This window comes from Neopelma chrysocephalum, unplaced genomic scaffold (genome assembly GCF_003984885.1).
Source record: "Neopelma chrysocephalum unplaced genomic scaffold, ASM398488v2 Primary Assembly neopelma1_45, whole genome shotgun sequence".
NCBI lineage: Eukaryota > Metazoa > Chordata > Aves > Passeriformes > Pipridae > Neopelma > Neopelma chrysocephalum.
Genome location: NW_020897704.1, coordinates 14,637,469 through 14,650,609, shown reverse-complemented (window position 1 = coordinate 14,650,609; position 13,141 = coordinate 14,637,469). Strand labels below are relative to the sequence as shown.

Below are 13,141 nucleotides of genomic sequence, written 5' to 3'. Positions count from 1 at the left end.
ATGAATTAATCTTTGCTTTGCTTTTATTACATGAAAGTTCTTCCAAACATTTATACAAAATTGTGTGATGTATTTTTTAACAAATAGCTGGCATTGGATATACATGCCTGTATCATTATTGCATTGAAATAAAGGGAGCTCGCCAGCAGTTGCAACACATACCCCTTTTCATTTAAAATTCTGAATCTTTAACTTCCTTTCAAACCGCTATTTTATATAGTATTTATACTATAGTTGTAAGCTATCATACCTTCACATAGTGCATTAGCAAATTCCCAAACAACAGAAAAAGGAGAATTGGAGGTCTGTGCACCATCCCAAGAATTTTCATAACCATAGAAGTCATAGAATGAAGTGAGCACGAATCTGATTGGTGAAATTAAATCTCCTCCACTCTATGGCATCTAACTGGAGTGTTACAAATGCTACAGTAGGATCTGGAAAATTCACAAAAGCTTATATGGACAACTTTGCCTTCATTTGTTTTTATGTCACATCTAAATTATATAAGCCTATTTTATTCATTTTCTGGCTATATAGACAGTGGAGATTCAAGAGCTTGATTTGATAACTGTGGCGTTTTAGTGATCTTTGCATCAGTCTCCTCATGTCCAACCCCTTTCTTTCCTTGTTTTAGAATCAGTGTGATTTTAGTACATTATGACAATTTCTTCAGTGTTTTACAAAACCTGCCTTTATTACTCCTTCCAAAGTCTAGTTCTCTGTAAATCTATCCATCCATCCCCATACCTGAAATATGAGCACTGTCAACTTATAGATCATCAAAATATATAGTGCTGTTAAAAATCACAAGTTGTGAAGTGGGAGGTGTAAATGCAGCAACACGGGTAATTTCTGGGTAGAAGGTTAGTAAGTCCATTGTAAAATATATTCTTCTTTCACATGCCTTTTACAAATTACAATAACAATTTCTGCTTGCCCTTTGGTGTTGCCTAAGAGGGACAAAGAATGGTTGGGAATCCTGCTGTTACAATAATTTCGTAGCCTTTCCCCCCTCCCTCACTGATAGCAAATCTTCTAAAAAACATGTGAACCTGAAAGTGAAGTTTTTTCTGAGTAAGAAAAAAAGTGTGGTTAGCTTGAAAAAATATAGTGAGGCTTAATCTCTCAGTTTCTGAGCCTAATCTCATTTATCTTCATTTTCCAAACACCACTTTTCAATTGAGTTAGAAGCAATGTGTTATGTATATTTTTCCTTTTTGATAATCAAAGAAATATTGACCTATTTTGAAAATACTTCTTCCTCTCACTATTTATAGCTTTCATTACTTCATTTGTTGCTATTTTTATGTACAAGAACTATTCAGAAACTTGAGCAGAATGTAATCTTAACTGAAGAGAACTGGACGTGCACCTCCAATATACCAAGTGACTTCAATTGGCACAGTTAAGGTCTATGCCTGCCTCTTTGTAAGACATTACCCAAGCAGAAGTCAGCTAATGGACCTTAAATGAGTGTGAGTAGTCTGCAAAGCTATGGAATATCATTACATGAATCTACTGTCCTTGAAGTCAGCAGAAAAATATTGCATCAGTTTCAGCAGTAAAAAAAAGGTTATAGTCAGGTTATTTTACATCTAGATCTTGGTTTCTTTTACCCCTGTAATTGAGCAGCGCTCTGTTCTCCTAGTATAGTTTGGTATATGGGTTTAATATAAAAGTAGGTTTTTAATGAAATTAAAAGACAGATTTCTTGGTGTAGCACCTGCTATATTACGTTCTACTTGGAGTGTGACTAGGGGTGTACCTCTGAAAATCCTTTGACTTTAGGAAATATAATTGTCTTCCTGTAAAATAACAAAAAAAGAAAAGGAAGAAAAATGAAAAATAAATGCTTTCTGTGCTGTCAAAATAGCTGTTATGCTAGGCTGGCTAATAATGTAATGTGAATGGATGGCTCTGTAGTGTTTTGGCAATTTCTTCATCAGTCTGATCAGAGCCCAGGTTACAGCAGCAAGGTTGTACCTTCTAATTCCCCGGTAAATGACCTGTATCTGTCTGTCTTTAATCAGATATTTCCCTTCATAATTCAGATCACTTGGAAGTTGCTGTGGGAAGGCATGTGCACACTCCTTTTGTCTAGTCAGTGCTTCATACAGGGACAACCTGTGTGGGGGAGAAGGGGGTTAAAATCGATTGTCCTGCAGAACATAATCACCTTTCAGTGGAACATCCATTGCAGTGTTCATGCCAAACCAATAGCAGTAGGAACAAACCAGCCTTTTGTACAGGCTTTCTGTTGGTGCCCTTTGCAGAAAAAAAATGACTGCTGCTGCTTTAAGTCATGGGAGCTCACGTTTGCTGTGACAGCTTTCCAATTGTTAAATAAACTCTGACCATGAGCAGCTGTCAGACAGATATTGCAGGCTTCAGTTAAAAGGAGCACCAGCCAAGCATTTCAGTGCCTAAAGGGTCCTAGTTAATTTTTTTTTTAAAGACTCACAATTAAACAAACAAACCAACAAACAAATAAAAAAAAATACAATGAGATAATGTGGTTCCTTAACTGAAAAAAAACAAACCCACAACTTTTATTTTATACATTCGATGTCATTTTCCAGTGAAAGTTACAGAACCTGAGTGTGCCCATTTCTGAAAAACAGCCTGTGAGGAACATGAAATTTCTCAAATGTACACTTTTGTCTGGTGGCAAGGTAGGAAACTGAAATGCAAAAATACTGACATTATACTTTAAAAATAATACTAATAATATATAAATTCCTGTGGGAAGGCAAGAGGAATTATACTGAGCTTCCTCAATGTTGTAAAATGTCATTTTATCATTTGTTCTTTCGATAGTAATCTAACATAACCCTTCTGAAGTTATTACTTTTTACCCTCTGAACAACTTGAGGTAGTTGAACATGTCCTTGCTCATTGCAGGGCGGGGTTGGACAAGATGACCTTTAAAGGTCCCTTCCAAGCCAAACTATTCTATGATTCCATAATTCTATGATGATGTTGGACCCTGCTGTACAGGAAAGCAAAAAAAAGACAGTTTTCACTCCGGAAGGCCTAACAAGCTAAGATGAATATGCAAGAAAATAATCTTTTAATGTAAATATACAGTCAGTATTGGAAGAAGCCTTATTATTTACATTTTAGTTACAGATGGGAAGAGAAATTGTCATTAAGTTAGGAAGAAGGTGAACTTCTTCCTATTCCAGTTTAGAAACTGATACTGGCTGAGGATAGAGTGAGTCAGCTCTGGAGATACCTTTTTCCATTGACTGAAGCAGAAGCCTAGCTTAATCATAAATTGAAACAAAACAAAACCAAGCCCAAAATAAAAGAAAGACTAGTCTCATGACTAACCTCGAAAAGTAAGTTGTGGGTTAATTGTGTGAAGACAATTTTAGACAATATATAAGAAGTATTTATTGAAAAATCAATATTTTTGCAAGTTAAAGGAAAAATTATCCATATTTGATTTACAAGTAATAGTACTAATAGGTAATTACTGTTTTTAAGGGTAACTTCTTCCAAAATTTCAAATTTAACTAACTAGATAACTAGCTAATTGTTTTCAAAATTCCAGTTTCCTTTAAGTACAGAGAGGAATACATTCAGTAAAAGTACAGAGCAGTGGGAAATGGAAAAAGTCAATTTAAAAATCAATCCTCCCTGATTTTTTTCTATCGACTCCTCTTAGAAATAACACCCACAATTTTTATAACTGAAATGGATTGTAAAAAAAAAAAAATCTCAGTGTGTTCAATTATTTATTTTATGCTTTTGAAAACACTTTTGGGTAATGGCTTTCACTTTTTCACCTTTCATATACCTCATTCTTTCACACAGAAAAATAAAAACCATTCAAAAATGGAATATGATAACATTTTCTTGGTTTTGCTCATACTTGTGCTTGTGAGTCAATTCTCTTCTCATGTGATGGGTTAAAAACCACGGTAAACATAATGCACCATGATTTTAAACAGACTGATTTCTATACTGAACTAAATGTTTATACAATATAGGGCTTTGTGGAGACTTGAACCAGGAAATTAATTTATCTCAGTTTTTGGAAAGCAGATTTGGGAGTACTAAAACAATGATGGAATCAGTTGCTGTAGTCAATGAAAATATAGTTTTCATGTGTGAAGGAAGCATGAGGAAGGATCCTTTATTAAAAGTAGTCAACTTGCAACTCTATAATAGAGATTGTGCTCTTTAAAGATATTGGTATTGGATTAACAGAAAATGTATTAATGGCCATGGAAAGAAGGAGTAAAATCAATCTTCTATCTTCTTTCTTAGTCTTCCAATTTTTCCATATTGAAGTAAAAATGGAATCTCTCTTTTTCCTGTCTTTCCTTTATTAATGAATAATCCCTTGGGTATTAGATAAAGGCTAGGAAATGGCTAAATATATTTATTTGTTCCAGGTTTCAGAGCAGAAAGCTGGCATAATGACAGGGATAATGTCAGAGATGAGTTGGAGATGGAACTTTCTGGCTAGGCAAGCTACACAACCTTCTGGACACGGACCTAACTGGAATAAACGTGTACCATGGCTCCTTCCCTGCTACAGAACATGGCATGGCACAGAAACTGTGTTGGATCCAATGCTTTTCCAGAGAGTTGCGTTTGCTGGGCATGGAGAGTAGAGGATGCACGGCAGCAAATCACCTGTTCCCTGGTGACAGCAGCCAGGAGCAGATGCGCCTTCCCAAAATAAGTGATGCCCACTGCTACCTGTTGCTGTTGCTTCCTTGAAGTGTCTGGAGAGGGGCTACAGGCCAGAAAGTTTAGTCAGGTTTCTAAACCTGCTCCCAATTGACTGTTTTTCTCTGCTTGTGCTGTCTGTTGGGAGAGGGACCTTGAGGCCCTCAGGAGAGGCATTGCTGGGAGTGAGCTGCAGGTCAGGCTGGTTGTCCTGGCAGGCAACATTCCAGCTCTGTTGAGGAGATCTTTGCTACAGCTTGGCTACATAGATAGGATAGCATGCTTGGTTTCCACCTGACTTAGCATGGTGGCCACTGCAGAAAACTGTATCAGAAGATTCAGGTCATCAAGACTGGGTAGAGGATCTATTGAAAAAACCCTCAAAGACAAATCTTTTGTGTTTTGTATTCAATTTTATCAACATATTCTGAATTTTTTCCCTTTCCTTGTGCTATATAATTGCATGTGATTTCCACTTGCCAGTGATCCGATTGGATGTCTCTCTTTTCTTTTTGGTTTCTGTAGGATAAAATCATGGGTAGATAAGATGCAAGAAGATCTTGTAACACTGGCACGAACCGCAAGCGGAGTGGAACAGCTTGCTAAGGTAAGAAGACACACCTCAGACTGCAGTAACTAGGAAGTGAAGTGAAAGACGTGAATCATCTGGGCATTATGATCATTTCATCGCAACATAGTAAAATGATTTTGGGGAATTAAACTCTGCAGTGCTTACTGAGAGAGAAATGAATAATAGACATCCATCTATTCACTTGCTCATAGATAATATTTAATCAGCTCTGCAGTATGAGACATAAGGCTTACCATTGTTGCAACACTTCCACCTGAAGCAAGGGCTTTTATGTTCTATGTTTGTCAAATACGGTATCCAGGAAGCAACCATTCACAGCAGTGGAGAATTCTGCTGTCTATTAACAAGGCAGCCTATTTTTCTGACACATATTTTCTGAAATGGGGCAGCTTCTGGTTAGCAGAAACATAGATGAGAATGAAAACTACTTTTGTTCAGCTCTTTGAATTTAACACAAAGTTTGGTTTAGGGAAGAATTTACAAATCTTTCATCGAGAAGATTTTTTATACGCTATGTTCTATTTATAGAAGGCAACAACAAATCTGACACTGCGGAAAAGTGAAGTCACAATTCAGAAAATGTCAGGATTACTCTGCCTATACAACTTTGTGTGTATACATCATGATCTAGTACACAACCATATGATTATACATTTCCCTCTCCCTATCCCTGCACAAGTACCGTGTCTACTTCTGTGAGCTGATGGATATCTGAGTTGATGCGAGACTGTATAATGAAGGGAAATCTTGCTGTTACATCAAGAAAATAAGTTATTGTCAGCCAACAAAAGCCCCTGGTGCTAGAGAACTGAACATGAAGCCTTGAGATTTGGTTTCCAGAAGTCAGTCTTCCCAAATGATCCCTAAAATGGGTAGTAGCTGTGTTTCAAAACCTTTAAGAAGCACACAGAAGAATCTTTACACTCATAAAGTTTCTCAACAGTATTCCTTTGACCTTAATGACTCTTTTCCCACATGTTTTGTGTGAATCCTGTCCCAGAAGGACATTTTATCTTTACTGACTCTAAGAGGAGGCTAGATGATTAGCTCACATGTCCATGTTTACAACATGGAAGCATCAGTTCAGATGAGATCACCACTGGCCTTTCCTAATATTTGAGTGCTTCATATTGCAACACAATGTAGGGCAGATGCTTTAGATGCACTTTTCAAACTTCGAAAGCCCCAAACAAACTGAAAACAAAATCTTGAAATCCTAAGACAAATCAACGGATTCATACAAGCATGGGTTTCCAGCACAGGATCTCAACAACACAGAATGTCTAGCACTTGAGCTTCCTGAGGAAGCCTAAGGTTTACCCAGCATGGAACACTGATGGGAATTTTTGTAGGTGGATTTCACACATATCTGCTGACAAAGAACAATAAGGCTTGCAAATGATCAGTATCCAGGTTTTGGTGGGGAGTTTCTGCTAAGAGTCCTCTTTGCTCATCTAATCCAGGTTGATCTGGTCTCTTCTGCACTTGCTGTGTCTCTTTTTCCCTACCATCTCCTCATTCAGCATCATACTGCTGATCTCATATGCAACTTTCCATTCCATTCCTGCTGGGTTGCTTGGCTATCTTTCATCTCTCCTCAGCCTATTCTATGTTTCTGTCTCAGTTCCTGCCTTTGCTGCTTGGCCAGTCTGCCTTTCTCCTTTACATTCATTTCTTGTCTCTATTTTAGGATCTCTCTCCTCAGCTTTTTCCAGATCAGCACCTCTCTCTAGACTCTTTAACTTGTCTTAGCATTTCCAAACCATTCTGTCCAGTGTGTGTGACCAGCCTGTCCCAATATTTCTATCTCTTCTCTTTCAAAGGAATTTCTCTTCTCTTTCTCACATTTCTTCTCCATCCTTGTTCTCAGTCCTGTAGTTTTCTCCTGTATGATTTTTCTATTTCTCTTTCCCTTCCAGTCTCTTCTCTCCTTATTCTTTGCTTCCCATTTTCCGGTCTGTTATCTCCTACTTCCATTTCCCAATCTCTTGCCCTTTGTACTTCATTCAGTCTTCCTCTCCTCCTCCTCCCACTGCACAGACCACATGGGTGTATAGGTCACCTGAGAGACCACAGCAAGTCTGATCTTTAACTGCAGAGGAGGTGGGACATTCTCTGGGAGTGATGCTCTCTGGGTTGGAATAAACCTGTGTGTAGGATCCCACAGACTTAGCTGATAGAATCGCTGGAGTGATCTGTAGGTACTTTTCAGGCTAAAATTTTTAAACACCAAAGACTAAAATGAATCTTTGAGTACACAGTGTTGAGGTTTTAATCTACAATGCAGAGGCAATAGGAAAATGAGTTACAGAGGATTTCTAACTTGAGCAAAACAATGAGTTAATCTCTCAATCATTTTGCCAGCCATTTCCATGCGAAGACACATAGTAAAATAGATAATGAAAAGCCAAGAAACTGATGCTGTCACTCTTTTTTTTTCCCTGAGGAAAATGTTAGTTTATGTAGTTAATATTCGGCAAACTCACAAGCTGTTTAAGCAGTCTTATAATGAAGACTGGTGGTCAAACCTGATAATCTGTAGTGCTACCAGCTTTAGTGCAGTGACATTCATGTGGATAAAAACAAAAAACATGTGTGTGAATACTGTAGGTAAGTTTAATTTTGAAAGCCAGAATTTATAATACACTTCAAGCAAATAATGTTATCTCAGAGGATATTCACAAGATGGTTGATATGTGTTTGTAATCCTAGGATTAAAAGCATGAAAGGGGGATGTTTCCATGTAAAATATGTCTTTATATCAAAGCCATTTGTTTGACCTAAGTTGCATGATGTTTTTCTCTAGCCACAAGGTTTTAATTAGCTCTCTTGCCTGCAAGGGAGAATGCAAAGCCCTGAGAGGTGTGAGCCGTGCAGTCTCTCTCATTGTCCTTTTGTTTACAGGCTATTGTCACTTTCCCATTTTTAATGACATCCTTTTTTTCTGCTCGCTGCCTATTAACATTTAGTCAGATCTCTCCTGAACCAAACCACAGTCTTGGAAATATGAAGACTACAATACATGAAAAACATCATGCCTGCATGCTTATCACTTTTATTCACAGAACTTGCCTTCAGTTGCTCAAGCTTTAAAAATACTTACAGCCAGATTGAATTTTCAGCTTTTTTTCTGATTCAGTTCTTCTTCCAACTCCAGAATTGTTTGGGCCAAGCCTATAGTCTTTATGTAAACTTAAAAATGAAATACATTTGTTTGACTTTTCTGCCCCTTCTCCTTCCAAAAGTAGAATGATTAATACAAAAAGAAGGAGCAGAGTGCTTCTATTGTAAAATAGTAAACATGACTTTCTGTCAACAGCTGTAATAATCAGATAGACTTTTGGTGGGAGAAATGTCTTTCCTTATTCTAGGGAAAATTAATTTTAATTTGGCCAAGTGTGAGGTTAAAGCTCTTGGCAAGGACGTGTAACCATTTCACAACCTGGTCAACCTCTCCCTGGACTCAGGGAAAGAATTCCCACTAATTCAGCTGAAGTTACAATCTGTCTCTGCTTCATGCAACTGAGTCTTCTATGAAGTTCTCTAAAATGACCAAGATAACTCTTGAAGTAGGACAATTAATACATTATCAACTGGTGTGACTTAATTCTTCATAAATCAAGCAGGGCTTTTTCAATTAGCTACTTTGCTATGCAGGTTCATGGTGCTCCCATGACTTGTTGAAAGTCTCTTAGAGTTCATCGGTGCTGTTTATGCCTCTATGTTCATTAATGTCTTGGGTCTTTGCGCTGCAGGGAATTATACTACACAATAGTCTCTTCTGGAGAACTGTAAAATATTTTTTTCTGACCATGATGGAGAGGGATAGGAGCACTTCCTGAATTCTCAATAATTTAATTTTAGAGTGGGAAAGCTTTTGACCAGAGACAATGTAAAACTTCCTATGTACTTACAAAGGAATAAAAAAATTAAAATCTGGATGACCATTAAACTTAGGTGAGAGATGTGTTGGGTGAATAGCTGCCCTGTTGAGATCAGTACCTATTTAAAGGTCTAATTTACTCTGTGCTGTGGACATAGATAACCAGGGAAAGCATTATTAGTATTTAAGGTGTTTGCATTCAATATGTACTACATTTCATGGAATCGTGTTTAAGGAGAAGAATCTCCTCAGAAAAGAATTCCTTTTTCTTTGGTCATTGACAACTTTCTTACAGTGACTTGGAATCACAGTCTTGTCCTAGTGACTAACCACTCTTTCTCTTGCTTTTGCATTTATAATACAGCCATTTTAAACCATTGCAACTCTCATTAATCACAACTTTTGAAAATATCTCTACAGTGAGGATACAATATAATATATTAATGAATATTCCACATAATGCTTAAAAAGAGGAGTTTATTTAGTGAATTACTTCAATGATTCTGTCTCTGAATATATGAATATGCTTATGCAAACAGACATTCCGCATACCTTTTCTCTTGTTGGGAGTGATGACAGCAATATAATGCCTATAGTAAGCAAAACTGTAAAAGAAAACTTGGATGCCATTAAATTAAATTTATTTAAATGAGGCTACTAGCCTTAACCAGGTAAACCAGTATATCTAGAGTAGAAGAGACAGACAAAATGGAGGTGTGTAGGAGATGGAGAGGCAGGTGAGAGCTGAGGATTATTGTGGTGTGCAAAGGAAACATGATCTTTAATTTACAAATGTACTCACTAATTGATATTTGCCATACAGAGAGAATCCTGATCCAGCCAGGAGTTGGGCTTTGATTTTCATGTTTCCATTTAGACCTTTAGCTCCAGAACATTCTTCCTCTGAATTAGTTGTGGTAAATTATTACTTTGGCGGTATGAATCAACACTACTACTAGTAACATCTAACTGTGAGTTCCATGATCATGTTTAAAGTGTAGTTCCTCCTTGTGTCCTTCAGGTCTTATTTACACCATCTGGGAATGGTCTCAAAATAGTCTTCCAAAAATAGCTTTAAGGCACATATTTAAATCCTGCTTTTTTGGACATTGCTAGGAGTTTAGGTGAGATCTGGGAGAACTCCAACTTGGATTTAGTACCAATGTAGTGTGCCTATTATAGTAATGCGAAGATTGCTTCAACAAGGCAGGAAGTCAGGATTCAAGATGCCAAAATACTCAGCTGGTTGAAAACTGGCAGAGCTCCACTGACTGCAGTGGATTATGCTAATTTACATTTGTGAAGAATCATGCCTAAAAATATTTAATTTACAAGTCAAGCAGGTAAAAAGTACTTTGAAAAAAACACAAGCAGATTTTCACACAAGAAACAGAGGCTATACCTTGACAATATTGCTGCTGTAGTTGCCCATCTGAAGAGGACATTGTTGGGTCCTTTCTATGATTTAAATTTTATTTTTTTTTGCCCTAGAAGAGCAAAGGGAATGTTTGTAAGGAGGTATTGTATGTATATACATCTTGAGATCTGAAAACAGGAAAACAGGATACACAGGAAAATCTTTGAAAAAGGGGTACAAGAGCTTCAGTGTGCTTCTTTAAGTGTCTCTCACCAAAGCACAGCTGAGTGTATTCCCTCTAGTGTTATAAGTGTGGTGTTTAAAAGCAAACAAAACTAAACAAAAACAAAAACAATGTAGGCATGTAATTGTCATTTCAACTTAAAAAGGTTCATGTAACTTTGTCTTACTCATGAACTCTCTAAGCAGTCAGGCGTTATGAAGCTGCTCTGGTGTGAATGATACAGACTTTCTACAGAGCAAATAGACTGTTAGAAAAAAAAGTAAGAAGGAATAGACAGCAGCTTAATAGAATTTTAAAATCTGTGCAGCAAAATAAATATCAAGGCTGTATCTGATCTGTCTTTTAAAAGACCAAAAAATTGTACAAAGGTCCAAGTCACTTTCTTTACATAAAAACAGATACCTCAGCATACAGGAAAAAAAAAAAGAGATGAAGAGCCTACTGAACTACAGAATTAAGTAAATACACAGTACTATTTTGATGAAAGTATGCTCAACTTCCATTTTTACAGAGATGGTTCACAGCAAAGACTCATGACTAAGCTAATTGACAGCTCTTTTAATCTAATAAACTACGACGAGTATGCTTCTGAATTCCAGCTCCTAAAATACCTCTAGGGACAGGAGAACCCTGCAGTACCCAGAAAGGAAGACCTCGGAGTAGAGAACATGCCTTATAGCAATGCACGAGCTTGTCTGTTCCAAACTGATTGAAGAGAATCCTCTTTTACAGAAACACTGCATTAAAAAATGCCGGTCTCTGTTAAGAGCTTTGACGTGACAAACACACTGGAGTTTCACTATGGCTGTTACGACAAAAAAATGCCATCTTGTGCTGTGTAACCTTTTCAAGCAACGGTATAATTGAATGAAGCAGCAGACAGAGAAGCGGTTCCAAGGAACTCTACTCTCTGAATCTGTTTGCTTTTTGATACATGGCTGGAAAAACAATTCACGCATGATGTTCATGAGGCATGCTGTTATTACAGTCCCAGGAGCTGTAGAGTGAACCCATATAGACTGACTTGGCCTTTAAATTATATTCGTACTGAGACAGAAATACTGTTTCTCCTTCCAAAATAAAAAGAGAGCTACGTATGGATATATGATACATGCTGATGAGTGCCATTCAAAAAACAAGTCTACCAGCAACTGTTAGAAGATTCCTATTTATTTTATCTTTTGAATGTTGTTTTATAATTACTAGCTCTTCCTTACTGAACAACCCAGCCGAGGTTCTGCAGGAGCACATTTCATCCACCGCTCAGTGCGAGGTCTGTGTGCCTGATGCACAGATGGTGTGAGTCTGCTGGAGCACTCACATTGGCAGCAGCTTCCCAGGCCACGCTTTCAGCTTTCCAGGTCTTGGATCAGTTTCTAGAGTTGAACTGAGATGAGTGACTTTTAAGAGAGACTGGTCTCTGATGTGAACTGCCCTGGAGCAGGGATGTTCAGGAAAGCTTCCTTCTGCCAGAAGGAATTGTAACCCAGAGTGAGTTTCTGTTGTTGGACTCTACAGATTTTAGCTAAGCTAGTGCTGCGTTCTAGAGGATCTACAGGCAGAGGCATGCCACTAACTTAGACCTATAGAAGCTGTGATATAGTGCTTGTCTTGTTCTCTTTGTTATCTGTTTAGAGGCCTGTGCAAAGGGAGATTTTAAGAGCTTACTTGAACTTCATTTACAATTTGTATCTGAATGATTTTCCTTATTTTCATAGGTGCCTGCAATTCCTGCTTAAGAAGGTGGTTTGGCAGGCAACTTAGCTGTAAACATTTTCGATCTTATTATTTTTCTCAATGAATGGCACGATATTTATGTGGCTCTTTCTTTACAATCATAAAGTAAATGGGATGAATTAGCGAAGACTATAGAAATTTGAAATTATTTATTGAAAACATCAAAAAAATCCATGGATTTGAAATTTCCATTTATTTTTACCATCTTTATTAATAATTTATTTATTTTAAAATACTGTATGTATCAAGTTGGATTCAGTTTGTATATACTTTAGCCAAAGGCAAAGAATTTTGTACCTCATGCTGTTTTCTGATGAACTACCAGATGGGCCTAGGGGATATATGGACACATTCCAAAATATGCTACACTCACCCTTGTTAAGGTTGAAGTAATGGAGACTTTTATGATTAAGAAAAATATAAAGAAGAAATGTGAGAATTAGATTTTTTTTTTTAAAGACAGTTTGATTTTAAGAATAACAACCAAAATAAATATATTCAGTTTCCATTTCTCTGGAAGTCTTGTCTGTGGACTTTGTAAGTCTGAATTTCATTTGACTATTCTGATTGCCATAGCTTCTGAGGACTTTGTCACTATTTTGACCCTGGACTTTAAGACGTCCGACATATAAAATAATAGTA

The 13,141-nt window shown here is 37.2% G+C and overlaps 1 protein-coding gene across 3 annotated transcripts in view; it reads left to right on the top strand.

Moving 5' to 3' along the window:
• The window catches only part of CACNA2D1 (calcium voltage-gated channel auxiliary subunit alpha2delta 1), a 383,935-nt gene that overhangs the window by 43,799 nt on the left and 326,995 nt on the right, over positions 1–13,141 (top strand). For all 3 annotated transcript variants that reach the window (XR_003533601.1, XM_027679464.1, XM_027679465.1), the window contains exon 2: positions 5,212–5,293. Coding sequence is in view for 2 of the 3 variants with exons in the window: in XM_027679464.1 (XP_027535265.1) it covers positions 5,212–5,293 (82 nt within the window). In the remaining variant the exon portion in view is untranslated. The remainder of the gene's footprint in view (positions 1–5,211; positions 5,294–13,141) is intronic.